The sequence below is a fragment of the Bos indicus genome, chromosome 5 (genome assembly GCF_029378745.1).
Source record: "Bos indicus isolate NIAB-ARS_2022 breed Sahiwal x Tharparkar chromosome 5, NIAB-ARS_B.indTharparkar_mat_pri_1.0, whole genome shotgun sequence".
In the NCBI taxonomy this organism is placed as follows: Eukaryota; Metazoa; Chordata; class Mammalia; order Artiodactyla; family Bovidae; genus Bos; species Bos indicus.
This window is the reverse complement of record NC_091764.1, coordinates 74,612,174-74,639,937: the sequence shown is the minus strand read 5'-3', so window position 1 is coordinate 74,639,937 and position 27,764 is coordinate 74,612,174. Positions and strand designations below refer to the sequence as shown.

The window sequence follows — 27,764 nt, the reverse complement described above, 5'->3', positions numbered from 1 at the left end:
CCAGGATGGATACAGCGACCCACCTGCCTGTCCTCATCCCTTTGTATAGGATCAGTGGGAGTGAGTAGGGAGCTTCAGACTGAGCATGTGACCTGAGGGCTTTAGAGTCATCAGAGTTGCTGATGGATGTGGACACCACGGGGCAGAGCACAGGGGATCCCCTCCAGGCTGACAGCACAGGTGACCTCAGGGGAACTGGTCTCGGCCACTCACTGCCAGGCTGCTCTCATCACAATAGCCAAAGTGTGGAAGAAAGGAAAATAATATAAGAAAAATTCTGTCTATACATACCACAGACTACTACTCACAAAAGGAAGAAAGTTCTTTTTTAAAAAATTATTTTAAAAGGAAGAAAATTCAGACTCATGCTACAGCCTGGATGCGCCTTGAACACAATGTGTTCAGTGAAATAAAACAGTTACAAAAAAACTTACTGATTTTCTGTTTTTAATAGGTTGCAGAGTAGGCAAATCGATAAAGACAGAAAGCAGGGTGGTGGTTGTCAGGGGCTGTGGGAGGGGGAGGGGAGTTGCGGTCCATCGGAGTCTCAGGTTTCAGGAAGAAAGAATGTGGAGATGCATGGTGGTGATGGCTGCACAATAGATGAATGTATTCGATACCACTCACCTGTACACTTAAAAACGGTTAAGTGGTCAATTTTAGGTTGTGTGTATTTTACCACAGGAAGTAAAAAAGAAAGAAAAAAAATCCCATCACAAAGGACAAATACTGTATGACTCCACTCACATGAGGTCCTGAGAGGAGGCAAATTCATAAAGATCAGGGGTACACTGGTGCTTGCCAGGGGTGGAGAGGAGGGAGAATGAGGTATTAGCATATAATTGTGACGGAGTTTTATTTTTGATGTAAAACATTCTGTGGATGGACGGTGATGCTGGTTGTACACTGACGTGAGTGTCCTTAATACCACTGAACTGTACACTTAGAAGTGGGTAAAATGGTAAATTTGATGATTTTCAAAAATTGAAACAAATTGTTAAAAAGCTGAACCTTTATGGGAAAACATAGCAGCACCTAAACGCTTTACAGTCTGTAAAACACTTTCACACTCAACATCGTGCAAGCTACCACAATCCTGCGATGGAAACATTTACTCTCCTAATGGCACCTGGGAAAACTAAGGTTCAGCCTTGCCCCCTGTGGGGAAACTGGCAGGTCATTCTGTTTTCTGGACTATGCCATTTCCTTAGAGGAAGAGAAATCCTTCAACCTTCCAGTAGTCTAAAAATGTACTTTCCTTTCATAAATGCTCCCTGTTAGCTTGAGATGAGTCATAAACATCAATTACCGCTTGTTCAAGAAGTGAGCTCAAGGCCCAAGTCCCTAGGGGCCACAGGGAGCTGAGTCTGGCGGGGCCAACGGGTACCCTCTGCAACTGGCATCAAGTGTCCACTCCCTTCTGGAACAGCCCCACCTCAGGGGGAAAGCTGCCTGAACTCTTCCTTCACAGAGACTCTGGGACCCACTCTGCTGTGTCCACGTCTCTCTGTCTTCCATGAGTGGGGAGAGAATTTGGCATTCTGCAGCCCTCCTTGATGGGTATAAAATGGAAGTAGTGCCAGACTTCATTTTCTTGGGCTCCAAAATCACTGTGGTTGGTGACCGTAGCCATGAAATTAAAAGACATTTGCTTCTTGGAAGAAAAGTTATGACCAACCTAGATAGCATATTCAAAAGCAGAGACATCATTTGCTGACAAATTCTGCTATAGTCAAAGCTATGATTTTTCCATTAGTTATTTATGGATGTGAGAGTTGGACCATAAAGAAGGCTGAGTGCTGAAGAAGTGATGCTTCTGAACTGTGGTATTGGCGACGACTCTTGAGAGTCTCTTGGACAGCAAGGAGATCCAACCAGTCCATCCTAAAGGAAATCAGTCGTGGATATTCATTGGAAGGACTGATGCTGAAGCTGAAACTCCAATACTTTGGCCACCTGATGCGAAGAGCTGACTCATTTGAAAAGTCCCTGATGGTGGGAAAGATTGAAGATGGAAGGAGAATGGGACGACAAAGGATGAACTGGTTGGATGGCATCACCGGCTCAATGGACATGAGTTTGGGTAAACTCCAGGAGTTGGTGATGGACCGGGAGGCCTGGCGTGCTGCAGTCCACGGGGTTGCAAAGAGTTGGACATGACTGAACGACTAACTGAACTGAGCTGAAGAACTTATAAAAAATTTCAAAAGGATAAATATGTACATAGATACACGTATAATGGAATCACTTTGCTATATACCTGAAGCTAATACAATATTGTAAATCAACTATACTTTAATAAAACATGGAAACAAACAAGTCACTCCCTGCTAAGTTCAAAGGTGAGTTGATGCTGGAGAAGTAGGGCTAGAGACCATCACCAGGGGAAACCCTTCTTGCTGGAATATCAGATCCGGGGGAGGGCGATAGAGGAGCCCCTGCTACTTGTGCTGGATCTCTACAACCCTAACTCTTTGGCTTTCTCCCATTTTCAAAGCTCCCCTATTCCTGGCCTCTCATTGCTAGTCTCCCTTCCTCTCCCTTATTCTGCCCTCAGTGTCTTCTTCAGTCCACAGTAAGTGCTTTCTCCCCTTGACCCTGCACACGTCCCTGGTCCCTGCACTGCTCTAGGGGTGGCCCAGTCGGGCCCTACTGCAGACTCTCATAGATCCAGGTGAGCTTCTCCAACTCCTTCTCCAGCTCCTGGGCTTTTTGCCTCATGTTCTCAGCCGATGCTGTCTTTGCCCCCTCCTGCAATTCCTGTGCATCTTTCACCAGGGAGTACACGTCCAGCCCCATGGATAAAGCTGACAGAACTCCACCCCCGATGCGGGCTCCTCTAGTCGCTGCCAGAGCTGTGCCTCTGAAATGTGTACTCACCTGCTGGGCACTTTGGACAAGGACTTGCCCAGTGGTTATGCAGTGCTGAGCAGTGGGTAGTAATTCAGGGTTGCCTCTGGCCACCCTGATGGCACGAATATGCCTCCCAAAATCTTTAACTTGGTAGAGATCATTTACATAGCATTTTATTTCAGCTGTGTTAATGTGACCGGCCTGGGTTTCTGCTGATGACAGGTTTACATTTTCCACCACCATGGTGGAAATACCTGTTACAGCAGATGCTGCTCCCAGCCCTATTCCAGCAGCTGAGAGTCCCAGACTGAGGCCTCCTGTAAAGGGTGCCAGAACCAGCCCAAGGATGCTCAGGGTGCCAGACGCAATGCCGGTGGAGGAAGCTACCACATTGGAGATGGTGCAGTCCCTGTGCACCTTGTCAACATTGTCTGCGAGCTCATGGAGCTTTTTTATGCTCTCCTTCAGCTCCTCTTTTACCTGAGGAAACTCCTTCAAAAACCTCTCCTTTTTCTGCTGGTATTTTTGGAGCCTGTCTTGGTCTTCCCCAGCCAAGACTGTTTGCACCTTGGTCAGATATTCACGGAGTACATCTGCCTGTTCCCTGTAACAATGAACATGAAAGCCTTAGAAAGACAGTTTGCTTGTCTATGAAACAGGCTCAACAAGCTCTATCCTGCATAAACCACAGAGATTTTATTATAAATCACAAGAATTTTACTAATGTAAAATTTTTTCCAACCTCCCTTGAATGTGTTGCCATGCCCTTCTCCAATATGCATATGATTATATATGCAAAAAATAAATTATTTTCTAAAGATATGCAGACTAGATTGGAGTTTTTACTTTCAGCTTGTGCTTCTGTTTGAATTTTTTATCATATACCTTTATTTTCAAAACACAAAAGTTCAAACATCTTTTTTTTCAAAATCGAAAACAAACTTTAAAAGATGAGGATCCATTACAATTGATTTGACCATTGGATGAGACCCAGAGAGCTTGTTTAAGTCTGTGACTTTAATTCATAATGTGTTTTTTGGTAAGTCCCTTTCATTTCTCAATTCATAAACTCAAGATAATATAACACAAAAGATAATCTTTGAGGCTTTTGGATGAATAATGACCGATGTATGAGTCTTATACCCCAGAGACTGTTTAAAGCAGTTTGGGAATCCACTGTTTGACTTTCTCAAGGGGAAAATGGAATCTGGCCGTGGAACTTTTAGCTACTGACAGATCTGGTGGACCACGATGTCTATAGGCCAATTCAGAAGTCATAAAATGGCTAGGCACCTTTGTTCTCCAATCGACCAAACAAGCAAAAACCACAGCAAATCTTCCCAAAGTTTCCTTTCTAATTACTCTGAAATATAAAGGGCAGCGTTCCGAAAGAGATTAAAAGCTCTGGCAGTATCATTTTATTTCACAGCAATGACAAACATCACCATGCTCATTGTCATTTCTCATTAATAATGTCAGAATATCATGAAGATATTTTGGGATTTCAACTTTGCTTTTTTTCTATTTTTTTCAAGTAATTACGCAGAACCAGAGTTAGCATTTTTACATAAGTCTATTACTGATTTCAGGAGAAGGCAATGGCACCCCACTCCGGTACTCTTGCCTGGAAAATCCCATGGATGGAGGAGCCTGGAAGGCTGTGGTCCATGGGGTCGCTGGGGGTTGGACATGACTGAGAGACTTCACTTTCACTTTTCACTTTTATGCATTGGAGAAGGAAATGGCAACCCACTCCAGTGTTCTTGCCTGGAAAATCCCATGGACGGCAGAGCCTGGTGGGCTGCCATCTATGGGGTCACAAAGAGTCAGACACGACTGAAGTGACTTAGCAGTAGCAGCAGCAAACCCTCATTTGGATATTTTTAGTGCTCCATGTATTTATTCAATCATGGAATACATAAGCAAAGGTCATCTTAGGATACCTTTAACTTAAGAGAGATATTTGATAAAGACACCTCAAAGGCAGACCAATACCATCACTTCCAGAATGTGTGTAAAATGGGAACTTCACAGATAAACAAAGAGAATTGATTGGGATTAGAGCAGAAAACTCTTCATTCAGGGACCTTAGTGTATAGTGAGGAGTCCTCTTGTTCTTTGCTCTTGGCTGCTAGGATGTGGTAACTAGGCCTCAAGAATATTCTGGCTGATAAGAATGTCCTCGTCTGCCTGGGACTTTGGCAACTGGAGAGTCTGATGAGTTGACATGTGGTGGGCCTCTGGGTCACGTGGTATCTGTTCTGACCTCTGGAGGAGCTGGGCTCTAGGGCAATAGTCTGAGCTCTGGGACAGGCTGGAGATGATGGGTCAGGGTAATTTGTTGTTAAATAGGGTGAGCATCTCTAGTGGGCAGTGCTCCATGTGTCCTGCCATACTGGATCCAGGACAGTAATGCATCCTGGGGACAATGGAAACTTCGTGTGTGAAACCTGCCCAGATCTGCCCTGTGGCTGATGGGAAACTGCATCCTTTCCTGTAATAAATCATAACTGGGATCCTGAAGCTTTAAGTGAGTCTGTGCATCCTTCTATGGAGTTCTAGAATCTGAGGGTGGTTGTGGGAATCCCCAAATTTGCCCTTGATGGGAAAAGTAAGAACAGTCCCAGGACTGAGCCCTCATACTTTTGAGATTGGCTAACTTTGCGCCTAGAATTTTATTTCTTTTCAATCAAAACTCAGCTAGAAGGACCCTTAAGGATCATTTTGCCTGGCATCTGCTCTCACCCAAGCCTGATACCCTTGGCCTTCTCAGCAGAAAGACACTGGGTCTGTCCACTGCCCATATTGACTGGGAAGCTGTGAACCCTGTTCCTTCTGGGCCTTCCAGCCCACATCACTGACTCCTGACCCAGTGCCGAGCACCCCTGACCTCTCAGGGGTTACATGTTAATTTGTGACAGCATCATGAGCCTGCACTCCAAGGCCATGTGCAACTTTATGGAACCTCTAAAGAATCAAGAGATTTGAGGAAACACCCTTCTGAATGGCTGAGCCTGAAGCAGCACTTGCACAGCTGGTGGAGGAAGTGTTTTCCTCTTTGGTGGGGATGCGTGAGGCTCTTCAGAATCACTCAAATGACACACAATCACAGCCACTTACTATGACCCTGGAGGGCTCCCTGAGCCACACGGCCTTCCCAGTGACAGGGCAGCTCCATGTAGACTAGAAGAGGGTCCCAGATGGAGTGAGAATCCAGGTCCCAGGCAGGGTATAGAGGGCAGGGTCACCCAGGGCCCTCTAGCCCAGCTTGAGGGGATCCCGTCAGGAAGGGAAGAAATGTTCCCTCTCCTACTCCCAGGACCTCTGCTTGGGTCACAGCCCCTTCAGTTCTGTGTCCTTAGGGCCCACTCTCCTCACTCTAGTCCTGGCCTGCTGCCCAAGTCTGCCTACTAGTCCTTCAACCTGGACCCTCTGCTCCACCCTGACCCTTAGGTCTGACCCTGGTCCAGGCCTCCCTGGTTCTTTGGACAAGATGATTGCCTTTTGTTCCCCACCACTGACTCTGCAGTTTACTCTGAGGCCATCACTACAATCCATCAGATTGAATTGCTATTCCCATTGGACACATAATACATAACAAATTTGAGACTCAGGGTCTGAAACCCACAGGCCCAGAGTTGGGCAGGGCTAGATTCAGGATCCCACCAGGTCCAACCAGTTCCCCTCCAGCCTCTCTGCCTTATTGGACAGCAGGAACCTGCAGTGTTGGTAGGTATAATTCCTAAGATGGGGAATGAAAGAACTCTAGTCAGAATCCCAGGAACACAAAATGATGTTTGGGTCAAGATTTTCCAACTTGACCCAAAGGAATTCCTTCTTTTTTCTCATCCTCAGGAAGAAGGTCCCTGATTCTTCCCAACAACCTTATTTTAAAATTAAGATTGATTGAGCACCTACTCTGTGTCAGCAATCATGAAAAGCACTTGTGTGCATGATCTCAGTGTCTTCACAGTAAAACTGAACAGGTGATGAAGCAGAGAGTAGTTCAGTAACTTGTCCAAGGTCATATAACCTGCCCTTCCTTGCAGGTTTCGTCTCTTCTCAACCCAACGTCATTTAATGCCAACAAATAGCACGAAGGAAACATTCCACATAGGATCTTGAGGAGGAACATCCTCGGCCCCAACCATAGGATCTTCCTGGAGGAAACTAGCCTAGGAGAATCTTCCTGGGGGCATGTTGGGGACATTCCTGGTGTACCTGAATGGTTACCTGGACAAATTGGCCTCAGTCACAAAATTCTCCCAGGGTTTGTCTTCAGTGAGCAGGAATTGCAGTTGTTCCCATCTCACACTCCCCTGGAAATACTCAAGGACATCATCAAAAAAGCTTTGGCTCTCTAGACAGAAAAATAAAAATTGAAGATTCGAGTAAACTATGGTGTGATGTAAATGGTATCAAGTATAAGTGGTAAAAGTTCACCTTTCACCTTTCCCGCCTGGCCTTGGGGACTTGCTCTGCTGTGCCTGCCCCCCTCCATGGGCTGTCCTGGCCTCACTTCTGAGTCATTAGCTGGGGGTCAGGAGGCAAGGGGAGGAAGTTAGCATGCTGTTGATGGATTTATCTGGGATCTCAGGTGGACTGTATGCACCAGCCCCAATTCATAAGTTAATGCCCAGACCCACCCACTCTGCAATGACTGTATTAGAAGATAGGGGGCTTTAAGGCAGTAGTTAGGTGAAATAAGGCCTTAAGTGTGGGGCCTCAATTCAGTAATATCAGTGTCCTTATTATAAGAGATGTCAGATCTCTTCCTCTCTCTCTTCTCTGAAGTATTAAGTGCTTTAGGTTTTCTTTTTCTCATGCACCACTAAGGGAGAAATGTGAGCATCACTCAGGGCTCACATGGAGGGAACCCACAGCACTAGATCTGTGTGTTGACTGATTAGGGTGGTGTGGATGGAGGAAATAATTGAGCACCTGGGTGTCTGCTTGGGCATTTGAGAACAATAGAACTAGTACGGCCTGAGGCAGTCACCTGGTAATCAGGTGTTTATACATGGGAGCACTGGGCAGGTGCCCTAGCACAGCACAGGAGAGAGGGGATTCTGGAGAAGGGGAGAGGTTTCTACTCAGAACTAACACATTCCAAGTAGAGGGGACAGCACCACACTAGGCAGGACCTACTATGTGGTAGGCCCTGGCCCAGGCCACGGACACACATTATATTTGGTCTTCATCACAACATAGGGAAATATTCTTCTCATTTTACAGGTTAGGTCAGGTAAGGTGCTCCAGATCTGAGAGGCAGGCGTGGGAGGCAGCAAAGGCCAGATTGGGATTCAGTTTAGAGTTCGCTGACCCTCATAGGGCAGCTGGGTGGGCAGCAGGGCAAGAGGTGGAGGAAACAGCCTCTGTGTTGACACCCCAGGATCTGGGAGCAGAAGGAGGCTTGGACCAAGGGAGAGGGCAGGAGAAACTCCAGGGGACCTCCTCTCTCTGTCCCACCTGGCCTTGGGGATTTGCTCTGCTGTGCCTGCCCCCCTCCATGGGCTGTCCTGGCCTCACTTCTGAGTCATTAGCTGGGGGTCAGGAGGCAAGGGGAGGAAGTTAGCATCTTGTCAAGTGGCTCCCTGAGGAGAGGACCAGGAAAGAGGCTGTGGGGACAGACCACGAAGTGTCAGGGGACTCCCCATTGCCTCTCTGGGGGATGCTTATCCACTCCTTTCTTGGTTCTTGATTACTGGGCAGGTTAATTTGGCCTGGAGCCACCACCCTCAATTCTGGGTCATAAGTAGGAATCTGTCAGAGACGAGGTGGCTGACTACCTGAGTGGTCCTTGGGAACTTCTGAGCTCATGGTGGCAGCAGCAAGGTCTCAGAGATCTCCCTTCAGTTCACCCGTCCGTGTCAGGCTGGAAGGAGGTGTCCTTTCACCCTTGGGGAAGAGAAAACAGATTGTGGTCTTGATCACACATGAGCAGTGGCTGAGCGGGCAGCGAGGGGTGAGGTCCTGGGTGGTTTCCCCTGAGACAGCCACCAGTGCCACCTGGACCTTAACCCAGCATGGTTCTCTGTCCCCTGGGCTCTGCAGATCACTTGTTAAGGAAAGTTACTCATCCTCCCGCCGTCCTCCCCAGAGTTCTGCTCTCCTGTTGGGGTACGAGAGAGGATAATCAGACAGGGGAGAGCCATCTGCGAAGTTATAGGAGCAATAAAACCAGACACAGAAGATCAGGTAGGAAGGGAATCCCCTGGAAATTACATGAGGTTGGGAATGCTTGTGTTACTAATTGATTATAGGTGATATTGATCCACTGTCTATGACGTGCAGGCCTCTGAAACTCACGTAAACTTAGGTCAGTCCAAGTTTTCCCATTTCTGCTGGAGCCCGGCCTTGAACCCAAGTCTTTCTGATCCAAAGTCCAGGTTTGTGATGACTATGCTCTACTTGCTTTAATGTACAAAATGTCTATTTGTGGATGCATGTTAATCGGAAAATGACTCTTTTTATTGCAAAATGATGTTATGCACTCTGTGCTCAAGTCTCTGCCTTGATAGTTCCCGGTGCTATAGCTCCCACAGCCCACATCTTCCTCGCTTCTGCAATAGCCTTTATCCCACAAACCTTTTTTCTGGAGTCCCACCAGCCCCACTCCAATCCCTGCAGCCCTGCCCTGGTCAGCTGAGGACCCGAATGGTGTCATTTTTGCTGTCCACTCCTGATTGTTGGACTTCAGGCTGTTTTTAATTCTTTATGTAAATAGTAGTGCAAAGAACACTCTTCTTGCATAAAACTTTGCCTCCATTTAAGATTCTTTCATTAAGCCATTTCTAGAAGTAGAATGACTGGATCCAAGGGTATCAACACCTAACATTTTTTCACACTTAAGCTACTTTGTTATGCAAAGAAACTGTACAAATTTACATTCACACATATCATATGCGATGGTGTCCATCCTTTGTCTTGCCAGTTCTCTGTTATTTTTTTAAATAGCAGATCTTTATATAGAGAGAACTTCTTTTGGTTCCGGTTGTGACTATCTTGTGTTGGGAGATGAGAAAATAAGCGTGTTAATTATACTAAGGCAGTATTTTAAGAAGGCAAAAGAATACTTATTTAAGTATTCTTGCTGAGACCTGACTGAAATGATAGTAAAGGTCCTTATAGTTACAGTAACAGCTACTCCTGAGAGTGGCTTGTATTTCTGATTTTGCTCTGCACTGGTAGTTACTCTAAGACTTTATAAATTATAATCCATATTGTTCTGATAACCAGGAGGTGTGTACCACTGTATCCCCATTTACAGCTAAGGAAGCTGAAGCATAGATGTTCTGTGATTTGCCCAAGGTCAGAAACCTTCTTCATGGAGAACTGGATCCCACCCACTTTCTGGGCTCAAGATCCCATACCCGGCTTCTTTTCACTTTGCTGCTAACAATAATAATAATTAAAAAGCAGGGGTGGTGGTGACAGGAACCCAGAGTCTTCACACTCCTTGCCTTGGCTGAAAATCATGACTGCTTTTTATTTACCAATTGCACCTTTATCCTTGCTCTGGTCTCCCCTCTCAGTAGATAGTTACTGAGACAATCCCTGGTAAAACCGCCCCTGCCATTCTCTACAGCACCCAGTCTAGAGTGGCCCAACTTCCTTAGAGTTTCCCCCAAACCCCCTAACCTGAGTCCTGATCCTAGAATCTTTCTATCACCTTCCCTCTGCAATGCCCAGGATTCCCCTCAAGAATAGTAACCATCAGCTTGATTACTAGGGAGTATGCCTGGTGGCGGAGGCTGTGGGCACTGACTGTGTGGATGGGAGAGAATTTATACAGACAGGCCCATCTCCAGGCACGTGGGAGAGTAGAGCTGGCTGGTCCCCTGCCTCCTTCTCTGCCTCGAAGCTGTAGGACCCCAGGAGCCAGGGCAGCCAATTGAAATTGGGAAACACAAGGACCAAGAGCCAAGGCAGAGAGAGGAGGAGAGCTTGGGCAGGAAGGGCTGATCCTGGATGATGCCAAACACTTGAAAATGCATTTGACCGTCCACCTCATCCTTCCATCCTTCCCTGCCATTCTTGTCCTGGTCCTGACCCTTGTCTGGGGCCTCAGCTGGGTGTGGATGCTGGAGAGTGCTTCCACTGCTGGATTAGTATCCAGGGCATCCTCCTCTGTTAGCCTCTGGTAGGTCACTGCCCAAAAAGCCTATCAGTGGGAGTAAGGAGAACCCTGAAAAGACTCCCCACCTAACTATATGGCCAGATGCAGAGGCTTCCCCTCCATGTGGGCAGAGGTTCTCACCAAACATCTCGCTCCATGTGGCTGCAAGTTATCCACCTTGGGCAGGGAAGGAGGGGTTAGGGCAGGATCAAGTGCAGAGTCCTTAGCCCATCGCCAGGCCCGCCTGAAGCTCCTACTCTTGTCTTCCTCACCCTCCTGACTCCACGGGCCTGGTCGAGGGACCTGGAGGACTCCCAGCTCCCTGGTTTCTGATCCCCACCCCCCCAGCCTCCAGGCCTTCTCTCAGGGTGCCCCTCCCCCTGCAAGGCCTTTCCCCACCTGCCTCACCAGGTGAAATGTTACCTGTAATTAGAGTTCCCACTCCAAAGCCTCCTCCCCCTGCTGTCTCCCCCGGTTCCTCTCCAGGCCCCCCTGGAACCTTGCACTTTCCTGGTTGCGGGTCTATTTGTGTGGAGTTTCTGCAGCTCCCAGCACTGGGCAGGTGCCCTGTCTCTTCTCTGCTGCTCCTCCTGCTCCAGGGCCTCCAGGGCTCCCTCCCCCAACCCAGACACAGCATGGCTAAAATACAAGATGTGGAACCCATTAGTGGGACATGAAACCACCAACTTCTTGAAGACACAGCACCACACCTCTTTTACCTGCAGTTGGGTAATTCCATTTGTTTTCCTTATCTGTCTTGATAGAAGCTCTTTCTGACAGAGCCGTTAGATTTCTGAGTGTTTCCATTTATGGACGTCCCTTGCTTTCCAAAAGATCACCCTCTGCCAGCAAACTGTGAAGTGAGGCCTATATCTTCTTCACACTAGGCCATCTTGGTTTAGGAAAGCTTTTGTAGGAAAGCTGTACTGTACTTTCAGGTGGCAGGACACACCTGTACTTCCTCATGTTTCCTTACTCCAGCCATGATATTTTTACAGCAGGAGAAAGAGGAAGAGAGAATTGTGGAAAGACATGGGCTCCTGCTAAAATCTGAATAATGCCTTACTGCACTGGAGGCTCCTTTAAAGGCAGAAAAAAGCAGTGTATTCCTTTTTGATTGCAGTAGGTACCTGTTAAGTAAATCCTGCTTTAAGGAGATAAAGCAGCAGACATGCAGGAAGGAAGGTAGGGAGTCTGGGAGAGCAGGAGAGGAGGAGGAGAAAAAAGGAAAGAGGGAGAAGGTAGAAGGCAGAAGAAAAGGAGGAAGAAGAAGAAACAAAAAGCTCTAATCAATTAGTGAAACCTAAAGGGACCTAAAGGTAAACCAGAATGAAAAAAAACCTACAAACGTACTGGAAGAAACAAAAACGTTATGCAAAACATACTGCAAAAATACTGCTAACTTGAGGAAAACTGTCTCACCAAGACACAAATCCCAGAAACCATTGGACCTCTTAAAAATTAGAAATTGCTAAGGACACCATAAACCAAATCAAAATGCAAGAGACCTGGAGACAATGTCTGCAATACTTAGAGAGGATAAAGGTGAATGTCCCCAACACACAGAGGAGCTACAAACCCATATGAGCAGACTGAAACCAGCTTTTTAAAATGGGTAAGAGAACTGAACAAACACTCCCTGGGGAGGTGGCTTGTCCAGGGTCACACAGCTCTCCACGGGCAGGGTAGAGGCCAAGTCCAGGCCTTCAGACACTGTTATATAAGTAGGGAATGTGATTTTGTTTTATTTTGTTTAAACTGATCAAAATGTACATTCTGTTTTTATTTTTTTATTTTTCTTTTTTTAGCTGCACTGCCCACTATGTGGGATCTTAATTCCCCAACCAGGGACTGAACCCACAACCCCTTCAGTGGAAGCAGGTAGTCTTAACCACTGGACCACCAAGGAAGTCCCGGGAATATGATTTTAATAGCCCCAAAGTTCCTAAGTTTCTCTCTGCCTGTCTAAACACATAGATCTAAGCCTACACCCCTCCTGTTACACTAATGTGTCTACAGTTTGACTTTTATCTTAATATTACAAAACCAGGATCATAATGTAGACATTATGTAGAAACAGTGGAAACAGTGTCAGACTTTATTTTTTGGGGCTCCAAAATCACTGCAGATGGTGACTGCAGCCATGAAAGTAAAAGACGCTTACTCCTTGGAAGGAAAGTTATGACCAACCTAGATAGCACATTCAAAAGCCGAGACATTATTTTGCCAGCAAAGTTCCGTCTCGTCAAGGCTATGGTTTTCCCAGTAGTCATGTATGGATGTGAGAGTTGGACTATGAAGAAAGCTGAGCACCAAGGATTTGATGCTTTTGAACTGTGATGTTGGAGAAGACTCTTGAGAGTCCTTGGACTGCAAGGAGATCCAACCAGTCCATTCTGAAGGAGATCAGCCCTGGGATTTCTTGGAAGGAATGATGATAAGGCTGAAACTCCAGTACTTTGGCCACCTCATGCAAAGAGTTGACTCATTGGAAAAGACTCTGATGCTGGGAGGGATTGGGGGCAGGAGGAGAAGGGGACGACAGAGGATGAGATGGCCAGATGGCATCACTGACTCGATGGACGTGAGTCTGAGTGAACTCTGGGAGTTGGAGATGGACAGGAAGGCCTGGTGTGCTGCGATTCATGGGGTCACAAAGAGTCAGACACGACTGAGTGACTGAAATGAACTGAACTGAACTGAATGTAGACCTTGTGTAGTAAGCCCTTCTCACTTCCTCTATCTGGACCATCTTCCCCACACATGATCAACCACCATGGGCAGCCCTGAGCTGAGGGCCCAGAGAGCACAGGAAGGCAATGCCCTGCATTTACCCAGTTGGTCTCCTGTCCTTCCCCTCTCAGGCCTCAGTTTCCCTCTAGGACCTGGCACTGAGTAGACACTCAGAGACAGGGTGGTGATGAACCTGGAGTCCTTGTACCTCAAAAGGAACCCTTTCCCTACCCTGGGGGCAGCCTCAATGTGGCCAGGCCATAAGAGAAGAAGCTTTGATTCTCCTGTCCTCTACCCATCTGCTTTTTCTAAATTTCCCAAGGGCTGAGCACCCCCAACACCCACCTTCCTTCTGGGGTCACCACTCACGTCTCAGGAGTCCACATCCTGAGCTGAGCCCACCTGAGCAAGTGTCAACCTCCTTCTGCACCGTTTAGAGGTGTTGGGGGTGGGAGGAAGCCCTCAGACACACCTGCCCCCACATCCAGGCTCTGCTCCTGCTTAACCTGCCCCTCTGGCCATGACCTCATCTCTCTGAGGTTCTGTTTCCTTCTGTCAACTAGTGACAATCATCCTTTTCTCAGGCAGTTGTCCTGAGGATGGGGAGATGGGAGGAGTCCTTCCCCATGCTTACCCAGGAGTCTTCCACTGGCCGAATGTGAACAAGATCCAGTTGTTCTCAGCTCTGCAGATGCTGCCACCAGCTGTGCAATAAACCACATATACCCTCTGGGCCCAGATATACCTGGAGAAGCAAAAGGGAAAGTGAATGTCCTTACATCTGGGTTGCTCAGATTAAACAAACACCCTGCCCACCAGGCCCCACCCTGAGCTAATCCCATCCTCCCTGTTGACTCCCTTAGATACACAAGCCCAGTCCTATCCTGTTCAGTCCTTCATGACCAAGTACGTTGTGCCTTGAGCTCTGTGAAGGATGACCCACCACCAACAGACTGTGAGGTCCTTTGCCAATAGTGCTCCGTCTACTCCATGGCCTTCTTCCAGCCCCTCCACCCTCTCCATCCACCCTCACTCGCCAGCCTGCCTGCCTTATTCACCTTCGCACTGCCAGCACTTGGCACAGTCCCAGAAGATACCAGCTGCTCACTGCATACTGGTCATACTCCTGCTGTTAAGGGGCACACTCATTCAGGTTCCAGGCACTTCCTACCTCAGATCCTTCTTCCAGAAACACCTGCTCCTACCATGTGGCAAAGTTATGCTCATCTTTCAAAGCCCAATTCTGGCAACACTTGGTCCGAGAAATCCCCAGGAAGTCCCCTGCTTTGCTCCCATGGTACCTGGGAGAGGGCCCTAAGACCACCACTTAGCCATTCTGAGCATGTTACCTACAACCTTTATAGTCTCAGTTGAGTTCAGTTCAGTCACTCAGTCGTGTGTCCCACTCTTTGCAGTCCCATGGATTGCAGCACGCCAGGCTTCCCTGTCCAGCACCAACTCCTGGAGCTTGCTCAAACTCATGTCCATTGAGTTGGTGATGTCTAGGTCCCTGTAGTCTTGTCCGTGAAGGCAACAATGACACCAGTGACTTTGGTCCCAGCGGCCCAGGCTGGGTGATCAAGGCCATTTGGATGGATGCAGAGTTCACAGGAAGGGCTGAGAGCACACTGCTCTTTTCTACCTCAACTTACTTCCACTTGACAATAGGTCTGTTTTGGAGGACTTTATAGGAAGTCCAGAGTCTTAGTAACTCAGGAAAGTCTACAAGAGAGGGCCAACCCTCTTTCCTCTGCCCATGATGACTCTTTTCTGGGGAACCTAAAAGGAAATAGGGTTGGTTCTCTCAAGAGAGCATCAGTTAAGGTGCTCACTTCCTCTCCCACTGTCATTAGTAACTGACTCAGAAGTGCGGGCAGGACAGGGAGGGGGACAGCAGGGGGAGTCCCCAAGGCCAGGAGGGGCAGGGAAGGTGGCCTCCCAGCATCCCAGAGCTTCTCCTGACCTCTCCCTTGGTCTCAGCCTCCTCCTGCTCGCAGGCCCTGGGGCATCACCACAGAGGCTGCTTCCTCCAGCTCTTGCCCTGCTGTCCATACAGCTGCTCTGCGAGGGTCAGTGGACCCTGAGCTAAACCCCAGTCTGGCCTTTGCCGCATCCCACCTGTGTGAGCTGGAGCTCCTTAACCGACTTCACCTGTAAAATGGAAATAACGTTTCCCTATGTGTTCATGGGGGTGAAATATCATGTGTGTCATGTCCTGGGCCAGTGCCTGCCACACAGTAGGTCCTGCCCAGTGTGCTGCTGTCCCCTCTACCTGGAATGTGTTAGTTTCAGGTGGAAACCTCTTTCTCTAGCATCGGCCCTCCCCCATGCTGTGTTAGGGCATTTGCCCAGTGCTCCCATATATAAACACCTGCTTACCAGGTGTGACTGCCTCAGGCAGATACTGCTCCTACTGATCTCAAGCACCCCTGCAGACACCCAGAAGCTGTACCCAGAAGACTACCTGTAAGCCCAGGTGAATCCATTAACAGTACCCCAGATGACTTTTGCTCAGGAAGGTGAACTTGAGCCACTTTATGTGAGTTCTTGTTTGCTCAGTCACTCAGTCGTGTCCAAACTTTGCAACCTCATGGACCATAGCCTGCCAGGCTCCTCTCTCCATGGGATTCTCCAGTCAAGAATACTGCAGTGGGCTGCCAGTTCCTCCTCCAAGGAATACTCCTGACCTGGGGATGGAACCTGCATCTCATGTGTCTCCTGCATTGCAGGCAGATGCTTTACTGACGAGCCACTTTAAACTCAATACCATTTAGGTTCCACCATACTCTCTTCTAATCTTTTTTCTTTTTTTTATGTGTAGAGAGCAAAACTTTACTGACGTCATCATTGAGTATTTCCCAGAGACAGTAAACAGGGAAGAACTGCAGTTCTTGCTCACTGAAGACAATGCCTGGGAGAGTTTTGTGGCTGAGGCCAAACTGTCCAGGTAAACCACACAAGTGTGCCAGGAATTTTATCCAGATCCTCTTGGGAAGATCCCCCCAGGCTAGCTTTCTCCTGGCAGACACACCTCCTCCAGGCAGGATCCTAAGGTTGTTCCTTCTCAAGATCCCATCAGGAATGTTTCCTCCATGTCATTTGTTGGCAGTGAATGGCCTCAGGTTGAGAAGAGTTGAAACCCATAAGGAAGGGGCAGGTTATGTGACCTTGGACAAGTTACTGAACTACTTTTGGCCTTAGTTTCTTCATCTGTTCAATTTTATTGTGGAGAAAACTGAGATCATGCATGCAAAGTGCTTCACATGATCGCTGACACAGAGTAGGTGCTCAATTAATGCTAACTTTAAAAAAACTTGTTGTGAAGAGATGGGATCAAAGTTCTTTTCCTTAGGGATAAGAACCAAGCTGGACTTCCTTTGGGATAAGTCAGAAAATCCTGACACCAACATCACTTTGTGTTCCAAGACCTTTTAGAACTAATACTAAAAAAGATGTCCATTTCATTGTAGGGGACTGGAATGCAAAGCTAGGAAGTCAAGAAACACCTGGGGTAACAGGAAAATTTGGCCTTGGAGTACAGAATGAAGCAGGGCAAAGGCTAACAGAGTTTTGGCAAGAGAACACACTGGTTATGGCAAACACCTTCTTCCAAAAACACAAGAGAAGACTCTACACATGGACATCACCAGATGGTCAACACCGAAATCAGATTGATTATATTCTTTGTAGCCACAGATGGAGTCGCTCTATACAGTCAGCAAAAACAAGACCAGGAGCTGACTGTGGCTCAGATCATGAACTCCTTATTGCCAAATTCAGACTGAAATTGAAGAAAGTAGGGAAAACCACTAGACCATTCAGGTATGACCTAAATCAAATCCCTTATGATTATACAGTGGAAGTGAAAAATAGATTTAAGGGTGTAGATCTGATAGAGTGCCTGATGAACTATGGACAGAGGTTTGTGACATTGTACAGGAGACAGGGATCAAGACCATCCCCAAGAAAAAGAAATGCAAAAAAGCAAAATGGCTGACTGAGGAGGCCTTACAAATAGCTGTGAAAAGAAGAGAAGTGAAAAGCAAAAGAGAAAAGGAAAGATATACCCATTTGAATGCAGAGTTCCAAAGAATAGCAAGGAGAGATAAGAAAGCCTTCCTCAATACAATATTGTAAAGTAATCAGCCTCCAATTAAAATAAATAAAATTTAAAAAAAGAAAGCCTTCCTCAGTGATCAGTGCAAAGAAATAGAGGAAAACAATAGAATGGGAAAAACTAGAGATCTCTTCATGAAAATTAGAGATACCAAGGGAACATTTCATGCAAAGATGGGCTCAATAAAGGACAGAAATGGTATGGACCTAGCAGAAGCAGAAGATATTAAGAAGAGGTGGCAAGAATACACAAAAGACTGTACAGAAAAAATCTTCACAATCCAGGTAATCATGATGGTGTGATCACTCACCTAGAGCCAGACATCCTAGAATGTGAACTCAAGTGGGCCTTAGGAAGCATCGCTACAAACAAAGCTAGTAGAGGTGATGGAATTCCAGTTGAACTATTTCAAATCCTAAAAGATGATGCTGTGAAAGTGCTGCACTCAATATGTCAGCAAATTTGGAAAACTCAGCAGTGGCTACTGGACTAGAAAAGGTCAGTTTTCATTCCAATCCCAAAGAAAGGCAATGCCAAAGAATGCTCAAATTACCACACAATTGCACTCATCTCACATACTACTTAAGTAATGCTCAAAATTCTCCAAGCCAGGCTTCAACAGTACGTGAACCGTGAACTTCCAAATGTTCAAGCTGGTTTTAGAAAAGGCAGAGGAACCAGAGATCAAAATGCCAACATCTGCTGGATCATGGAAAAAGCAAGAGAGTTCCAGAAAAATATCTATTTCTGCTTTATTGACTATGCCAAAGCCTTTGACTGTGTGGATCACAATAAACTGTGGAAAATTCTGAAAGAGATGGGAATACCAAACCACCTGATCTACCTCTTGAGAAACCTATATGCAGGTAAGGAAGCAACAGTTAGAACTGGACATGGAATAACACACTGGTTCCAAATAGGAAAAAGAGTACCTCAAGGCTGTATATTGTTACCCTGCTTATTTAACTTATCTGCAGAGTACATCATGAGAAACGCTGGGCTGGAGGAAGCACAAGCTGGAATCAAGATTGCCAGGAGAAATACCCATAACCTCAGATATGCAGATGACACCACCCTTATAGCAGAAAGTGAAGAACTAAAGATCCTCTTGATGAAAGTGAAAGAGGAGACTGAAAAAGTTGGCTTAAAGCTCAACATTCAGAAAACTAAGATCATGGCATCCGGTCCCATCACTTCATGGAAATAGATCAGGAAACAGTGGAAACAGTGGCTGACTTTACTTTTTTGGCTCCAAAATCACTGCAGATGGTGATCGCAGCCATGAAATTAAAAGACGCTTACTCCTTGGAAGGAAAGTTGTGACCAACCTAGACAGCATATTAAAAAGCAGAGACATTACTTTGTCAACAAAGTTCCATCTAGTCAAGGCTATGGTTTTTCCAGTGGTCATGTATGGATGTGAGAGTTGGACTATAAAGAAAGCTGAGCTCCAAAGAATTGATGCTTTTGAACTGTGGTGTTGTAGAAGACTCTTGAGAGTCCCTTGGACTGCAAGGAGATCCAACCAGTCCATCCTAAGGAGATCAGTCCTGGGTGTTCATTGGAAGGACTGATGCTGAAGTTGAAACTCCAGTACTTTGACTACCCGATGTGAAGAGCTGACTCATTTGAAAAGACCCTGATGCTGGGGAAGATTGAGGACAGGAGGAGAAGGGGACAACAGTGGATGAGATGGTTGGATGGCATCACTGACTCAATGGACATGAGTTTGGTAAACTCTGGGAATTGATGATGGACAGGGAGGCCTGGCATGCTGTCGTTCATGGGGTCGCAAAGAGTTGGACACAACCGAGCGATTGAACTGAACTGAACTACAACAAGGAGGGAAGATTAGGTAAAATTTATAAACAGTTGTTGTGTATTAAAGTACTCAGATTTATGAATAAGTTTAAAAATTAAGCTATGATGTCTCTACTGTATTGATATAGCATGTCTATGTGTACATTATAAATACTATGTTTTCTTTGGACTATTGTTGTTGTTTAGCTGCTCAGTCATGTCTGACTCTTTGCAGTCCCATGGACTTCAGAACCCTGGGCTTCCCTGTCCTTCACCATTTCCTGGAGTTTGCTCAATCTCATGTCCATCAAGTTGGTGATGACATCCAACCATCTCATCCTCTGTCATCCCCTTCTCTTCCTGCCTTCAGTCTTTCCCAGCATCAGACTCTTTTCTTTGGGCAATTTTTACCAAAATTAACTTTTAAATGAGCTCTGTTTAACTGGTAAAGAAAAGTAAAAGCATGCAAATCAAACATTTTTAAATACAATAGAAACTAATGCAAATGAATTTTAGGTTTTTGTGACCTGAACAATATTCAGGATTAAATTAATCTCTGGTACTAAAGTTAAAGGTTGTGGTTTGTTAATTAATAGACACATCTTTAGAGTCATCAATATTAAGTATAGTACTTCCCCATCAGCATACTTCTGTACTTGTTTCCTATGTCTGATTAATTTTCCCTAAACATGGATAATTAAGCAAATACATACATATAAATAAAAAGTAGGGCTAGCAGCAAGGAATATGATGGACTCATGGAAGGAAGCAACCACTCTGGTAACGAGGAACAAATATATTGATTATCAGTGCTTTCTATGGAAAAATTTGCAATTAAAAGGGCAAAATGATGGGGGAAATGTTCACACACTTAAGTATGGGAAAAACTTTCTGGCTTATACAGAATTTAATTTAAACTTTAGGCTAAACAAAACAACATGCTTATGACCTATTAAACATACATTGTTATATTCTTTAACCATTAAAAGAAAAAAAATACTTTTAAAAATTAAAATGGAGTAACTGTGGTTCAGACATCGAAAATGGAGCTAATGGCCACTGTGAACATGGTTTTAGACATATTATTACTAAGAACTTGAGGTTCCGAAACTGTAACAGATTTAAAGATACCACCATCTGTTCTCAAAACAATATCTGCTAGCAGCTGCCAACTGCAACCTGACAGCCTCAAGATCTCATCTTGTAATTATAAAAACTTTCTCTTACTTTAGCAATGGTAATGGCAAATGAAATATATCAAGCTACTGCCTCCAAGAAGAAGACACTAGATTCTTTAGCCAGAATAGTACAAGATAATAAAATTGATTTAAATTGTATTTTTATTTTTGAAAAAGAGACATGTGGAGTGGCCAATAGCTCCTGTTATAGATGATTAATACCCCTGAAAAAGTTAAAACCAAAATTTAGACTATATGGTTTTTCCAGTGGTCATGTATATGGATGTGAGCGTTGAACTGTGAAGAAAGCTGAGCACCGATTGATGCTTTTGAACTGTGGTGTTGGAGAAGACTCTTGAGAGTCCCTTGGACTGCAAGGAGGTCCAACCAGTCCATCCTAAAAGAGACCAGTCCTGGGTGTTCATTGGAAGGACTGATGCTGAGGCTGAAACTCCAATACTTTGGCCACCTCATGCGAAGAGTTGACTCATTGGAAAAGACCCTGATGCTGGGAGGAATTGGGGGCAGGAGGAGAAGGGGATGACAGAGGATGAGATGGCTGGATGGCATCACCGACTTGATGCTCATGAGTTTGGGTGAACTCCAGGAATTGGTGATGGGCAGGGAGGCCTTGTGTGCTGCGATTCATGGGGTGGCAAAGAGTTGGACATGACTGAGCGACTGAACTGAACTGAACTGAAGATGTTACTTGGTTACTAGAAGGTGCATAAAGAGAAAATACTGAAAAATTACTTTCCTAGTTGACATCTAAAATAGAAGAATAAATTTAGAAAATAACATATAGTGCATTTTGATCATTATCCTTACCTTACCTACTAATTTCCAAATATTTGTTCAGGTGCTATAACAAAGCAATCAAAGAGAAATGTATTTTGTTTTTATGATACAAAATATTGGTGCTAAGCTTGGGTCTAGGGACTATTTCCAATACTGTGTCCATTCCCCAAATTGAGGCAGGACCACACCGCATTTCAGCAGGAAGCAGCCAAAGCAGTCATTGCTTTATTACCTCAAAATTTGGGGAAAGGTGAGAAGAGAATGGAAACTAAAAATGAGTTCCTCTGGCAGGTTTATAATTAACTTCTATTTCTAAAATTTTATTCCCTTTCCTGTCTCATTCCTGTTCCTCCTCACAATTGAGGAGTATTGAAAAAGGGGGCAGGGGACAGAGGGATGTGACCAAGCAGGACCCAAAGACACCTTCCCAGGACAGAACTCTCCTCCACCCTATGTCCTCTGCCTATCTTATTTACCTAAAAAAAATGTTAGCATCCTAGGCCTCCCCCAAGTTCCAAAGAATAAATTAATTCAGAGAAGTGAGAAAATGTAGAAACAAACAAAACAAAAGAGTTAGAAAGACAAAATAATAATTATTTAGCCATTAAACAAATTCAAGAACTTTTATTTCCTTCTCAAGAGCTATGGATAATATTCTGAATCATGTCATTTGACCTGTGTTGCAGATACCAAAAGCACCACCAGATGGAAGAAGTTTACTGCATGTTAACTGCAAGGATGTAGACCCCAGACCAGTTGAAACCAGAAGCTTGATGATTTTGAGCCTGGTTACCTCATCACTTACTCATCAAAAGAATATCCATGAGCTGATCACACACTCACAATGCTCTCCCCTACCCTGTTTCTGAAAACCTTTTTTGGGAAGGTATTCAGGAATTTGGGCTCTTTAAGCACTAGCTACCAGAACTCCTGTGGAAAATTCTTAAAGAGATGGGAATACGAGACCATCTTAACTGCTTCCTAAGAAATCTGTATGCAGGTCAAGAAGCAATAGTTCGAACTGGACATGGCATAGCGGACTGATTCTAAATTGGGAAAGGAATACGTCAAGGCTGTATATTGTCACCTTGCTTATTTAACTTATATGCAGAGTACATCATGCAAAATGCCGAGCTGGATGAAGCACAAGCTGAAATCAAGATTGCCGGGAGAAATATCAATAACCTCAGATATGCAGATGACACCACCCTTATGGCAGAAAGAGAAGAAGAACTAGAGAGCCTCTTGATGAAAGTGAAAGAGGCAAGTTAAAAAGCTGGCTTAAAACTCAACATTCAAAAAACTAATATTGTGGCACCCAGTCCACTCAATTTGCCATCAGTTCATGGCAAATAGATGGGGAAACAATGGAAACAGTGACAGAGTTTATTTTCTTGGGCTCCAAAATCACTGTAGATGGTGACTGCAGCCATGAAATTAAAAGGAGCTTGCTCCTTGGAAGAAAAGCTATGACAAACGTAGACAGCACATTAAAAAGCAGACACATTACTCTGGTGACAGTGGTCCATCTAGTCAAAGCTATGGTTTTTCCAGTAGTCATGTATGGATGTGAGAGTTGGACCATAAAGAAAGCTGAGCTCCAAAGAATTGATAATTTCAAACTGTGGTGCTGGAAAAGACTCTTGAGAATCCCTTGGAAGGAGATCAAACCAGTCAATCCTAAAGGAAATCAGTCCTGAATATTCACAGGAAGGACAAATGCCAAACCTGAAGCTCCAATACTTTGGCCACCTAATGAGAAGAACTGACTCATTTGAAAAGACCCTGATGTTGGGAAAGATTGAAGGCAGGAGGAGAAGGGGATTACAGAGGCTGAGATGGTTGGATGGCATCACCGACTCCATGGACATGAGTTTGAGCAAGCTCCGGGAGTTGGTGATGGACGGGGAAGACTGGTATGCTGCAGTCCATGGGGTCACAAAGGGTCAGACACGACTGAGCTGCTGAACTGAAATGAACTGATAGGACTCCTTGCTTGATGTCCCTCAATAAACTTTGCAGTTTCCTTTACCACAACCCAGTGTCAGTAGGTTGGCTTGAAGGCGCATGGCTGAGAGGACCTAAATTGGCTTGGAAACACTCCATCTGGGTTGTCTTCCCCACATAGGACCTCCCATCACTCAAAACCACATCCTGAGCAGAGGACCCAGCAAGTGTAGAAAGGCAAAGCCCTGCATCTCCCTGCTTGGTCTCGTGTCCTTCTTCAGAGACAGGGTGTGTGAATAAACTGTTATTCCTTGCATCTCAGAAGAAACCCTTTTCCCTGCATCAGCATCAGCACAGCACCCTGAGGGTAGCTTCAAGGTGGCACAGGAAGAGAGGGTGTGACTCCCTCATCCTCCTCTACCTCCTCTACTTTCTCCAAATTCCTAAAGGGCTGAGTACCTGGAACATACACCTTCCTTCTGAGGTTGCCGCTCATGTCTCAGGAGTCCACATCTTGAGCTGAGCCCACCTGAGCAGGTGCCACCCTCCCTCTGCTCTGTTTAGGAGACCCAAAGGCGGGAGGAAGCCCTCAGACACACCTGCCTCCACATCCAGGCTCTGCCCCTGCTTAACCTACTGCCTTGGGCCATGGCCTCACCTCTCTGAGCTTCCAGTTCCTTCTTCTGTCAATTAGCGTCAATCATCCTTTTCTCAGACATTCATCCTGAGGATGGGGAGATGGGTGGGGATCCTATGCCACCTGCTTACCCAGGAAACTTCCTCTGGCTGAGTGTGAACAAGATCCAGTTGTTCTCTCCTCTGCAGATGCAGCCGCCTTCTGTGTGTCTCTGCAATAACCACACACACTCTCTGGGCCCAGATATACCAGAGAAGAATAGGGGGAAGTGAACACCCTCACATCTGAGTCCTCACATCAAACAAACATCCTGCCCACCACGTCCCACCCTGGCCTAATCCCACCCTCCTGCTGGTCCCTTGAGAAACAAGCCTAGCCCTGACACGCCAGATCCTTCCTGGCTCAGCACATCCTGTTTTGGGCTCCTTTGTTAGGAAGCATTTAACAGGAGGCTTCCTGTGTGCTGTTTTGGATCTGTCAGGAATCTCTGTTCCTTATCAATTCCTGAATATTCAGGAATTAAGAAGAGAGGCAAGCCTCTCCTTGGGCTGAAGAATCCAGGCATTTCCTTCATTAGTTTTTCAATACAGTGATAAGTACCCTCTTCCTTCTTATGAACCATATGGTAAAAGTGATTGTTTACAACTCTCTCTCTTTTATATGGATCGCCTATGTTTTGTAAGTCTGGAATTTTAATCTTTAGCTTTGCTGAGAATAACTACCTTGTAAGACAGTATATATGGCCACACCATGTTGATTAAAACACCTTTGCTCCATCAGAGCTTTGGTCCCCGTGTCTTTCTTTCTTGCTCTCTCTCTCTTTTTCAGGCTAATTTCTGGAGTGCAGAAGCTCTCTGGGTTCACTTTCCTGCCTGGGCTTCTAAGAGCCTCTCGAGAAGGCACTCTGCACCCTCACCCCCTCGAGAGGGCGCCTGAGGCCTTTGTGAACAGAGCAAGTCCCGTGTCAGGGACTTTATTGGCTTTCTGAGTAAACCAAGGAATATCACCCCTCTTTCTCTCTCCTTTACTTTCTTATCGTTGACTCCAGACCACCAGGTTCCAGTCCATTAAAGGACCTCAACAAGTGGTGAAAGGTTGTTGTTGAATCACGCGAATACACCGGGATTCTTGGCCCCCGGAGGAGAAGAATTCAATCCGGGGCCAGAGATGAGGCTTGATCGCTCAGAGCTTTTGTGTAGTAAAGTTTTATTAAAGTATAAAGGAGATAGAGAAAGCTTCTGACATAGGCATCAGAAGGGGGCAGAAAGAGTACCCCCCTGCTAGTCTTTAGCTGGATGTTATATAGTCACTAGCAGTCTGTTAATGAAAGAAAGGAATGTCTTAAAATTCAGATGGGCCATAAAATGATTAACTTGAATCTTGAAGAAGGGCAGACCACCATACAAATAGTTTCATTTACATAGATTAGGGGAACAATATCCATACTGGTTTGTCAAGTAGGTTCTGGGCCAAGAGGCGGAACCGACTTGGAGACAGAGTTTGGGGTAAAGGCATAGTACATTAGCATAGCTTAAGACAAACATTTCCATAAGAAAAAGGCATTGGTTATCTCTAGACTCGAGAATAGCTAACTTCAGGCGAAACCGGGTGTCATTATGGCAACACAGTATTTTAAGAGAAACCTCCCTTTAAATTTGTATAGAGAAGGAAAAAATATTGCTAGTTTGTTTCCTCCTGCCGCTTAAGAGAGATAAAAATGTCTGACACTTGCAGGCTATTTCCTCTATTTGGAGACCCCTGGCCTTCCTGCCTGTTACCCTCTCAGTGGCGCCTGAACAGGGACATTTAGAAACTTGCAGCAAGCACCAAAGAACCTGGAACTTGGACCGGACATTTCACAGGGACAATCGTGGTCATAGTATCTATTTCTTTGGCTATAATCAGTCATATTTTATACGGCCCTATGTCCCACTTCCTTTTGTTATAGCCATAGGAAATTTACAATTTAATAACACTTTATGTTCTGTAACTTGTATTAATTGCAAACTATATACTTGTCTTAACTCCTCTATCTCTTTAAGAAATGATTCCTTTTTGATTCTTCAATCTCGATGTAATTTGTGGTTACCAGTAAATCTCCAACGACCCTGGGAAGAAGGTCCCATGGCCAGACTTGCTTCAATTTTGTGTTACTCTTGGTTCATTCTAATCATAGTTCCTACAACTGGAAACAAATCAAATTTCATTTTACAAATGTAATAAAATAGGGGGAATTGTCAGTAAGCATTTAACAGGAGGCTTCCTGTGTGCTGTTTTGGATCTGTCAAGAATCCTCTGTTCCCTTCTCCAGGATAGATCACATCCTGGGCCATAAATCTAGCCTTGGTAAATTCAAAAAAAATGAAATCATTCCAAGCATCTTTTCTGAAATGCAGTAAGATTAGATCTCAATTACAAGAGAAAAACTATTAAAAGTTCCAACATATGGAGGCTGAACAACACGCTGCTGAATAACCAACAAATCACAGAAGAAATCAAAAAAGAAATCAAAATTTGCATAGAAACAAATGAAAATGAAAACACAACAACCCAAAACCTGTGGGACACTGTAAAAGCAATCATAAGGGGAAAGTTCATAGCAATACAGGCATACCTCAAGAAACAAGAAAAAAGTCAAATAAATAACCTAACTCTACACCTAAAGCAACTAGAAAAGGAAGAAATGAAGAACCCCAGGGTTAGTAGAAGGAAAGAAATCTTAAAAATTAGGGCAGAAATAAATGCAAAAGAAACAAAAGAGACCATAGCAAAAATCGACAAAGCCAAAAGCTGGTTCTTTGAAAGGATAAATAAAATTGACAAACCATTAGCCAGACTCATCAAGAAACAAAGGGAGAAAAATCAAATCAATAAAATTAGAAATGAAAATGGAGAGATCTCAACAGACAACACAGAAATACAAAGGATCATAAGAGACTACTCTCAGCAATTATATGCCAATAAAAAGGACAACATGGAAGAAATGGACAAATTAATAGAAAAGTACAACTTTCAAAAACTGAAACCAGGAAGAAATAGAAAATCTTAACAGACACATCACAAGCACAGAAATTGAAACTGTAATCAGAAATCTTCCAGCAAACAAAAGCCCAGGTCCAGACGGCTTCACAGCTGAATTCTACCAAAAATTTAGGGAAGAGCTAGCACCTATCCTACTCAAACTCTTCCAGAAAATTGCAGAGGAAGGTAAACTTCCAAACTCATTCTATGAGGCCACCATCACCCTAATACCAAAACCTGACAAAGATGCCACAAAAAAGGAAAACTACAGGCCAATATCACTGATGAACATAGATGCAAAAATCCTTAACAAAATTCTAGCAATCAGAATCCAACAACACATTAAAAAGATCATACACCATGACCAAGTGGACTTTATCCCAGGGATGCAAGGATTCTTCAATATCCGCAAATCAATCAATGTAATACGCCACATTAACAAATTGAAAAATAAATACCATATGATTATCTCAGTAGATGCAGAGAAAGCCTTCGACAAAATTCAACATCGATTTATGATAAAAACTCTCCAGAAAGCAAGAATAGAAGGAACATACCTCA

The 27,764-nt window shown here is 45.0% G+C and overlaps 1 protein-coding gene across 4 annotated transcripts; it reads right to left on the bottom strand.

The window, feature by feature from the left end:
* Window positions 1-430: 430 nt before the first annotated feature.
* On the bottom strand, window positions 431-24,457 carry LOC109559513 (apolipoprotein L3-like). Of its 4 annotated transcripts, none has more exons than XM_019961314.2 (5): window positions 24,314-24,457; window positions 14,340-14,450; window positions 8,643-8,751; window positions 7,087-7,213; window positions 431-3,457 (listed from the first exon to the last, which is right to left on the bottom strand). In XM_019961314.2, exons 3-5 carry the CDS (start codon window positions 8,671-8,673, stop codon window positions 2,650-2,652), a joined length of 966 nt encoding a protein of 321 aa, XP_019816873.2. In that variant the 5' UTR covers window positions 8,674-8,751; window positions 14,340-14,450; window positions 24,314-24,457; the 3' UTR covers window positions 431-2,649. The 4 variants fall into 4 exon arrangements, with proteins under 4 accessions (XP_019816873.2, XP_019816874.2, XP_019816875.2 ...); XM_019961315.2 differs by having other exon boundaries at window positions 24,204-24,409; XM_019961316.2 differs by lacking the exons at window positions 14,340-14,450; window positions 24,314-24,457 and adding an exon at window positions 9,748-9,857.
* Between the last annotated feature and the right edge of the window lie 3,307 nt (window positions 24,458-27,764).

What these genes read in the sequence shown, in the direction of transcription:
- LOC109559513 (XM_019961314.2), bottom strand. Translation starts at nt 8,673, where the DNA reads ATGAGCTCAGAAGTTCCCAAGGACCACTCAG. An exon ending in AGTTCCCAAGGACCACTCAG is followed by an intron (nt 7,214 to 8,642) that starts GTAGTCAGCCAC and finishes TTTTCTGTCTAG; the next exon opens with AGAGCCAAAGCTTTTTTGAT. An exon ending in ACTGAGGCCAATTTGTCCAG is followed by an intron (nt 3,458 to 7,086) that starts GTAACCATTCAG and finishes TCATTGTTACAG; the next exon opens with GGAACAGGCAGATGTACTCC.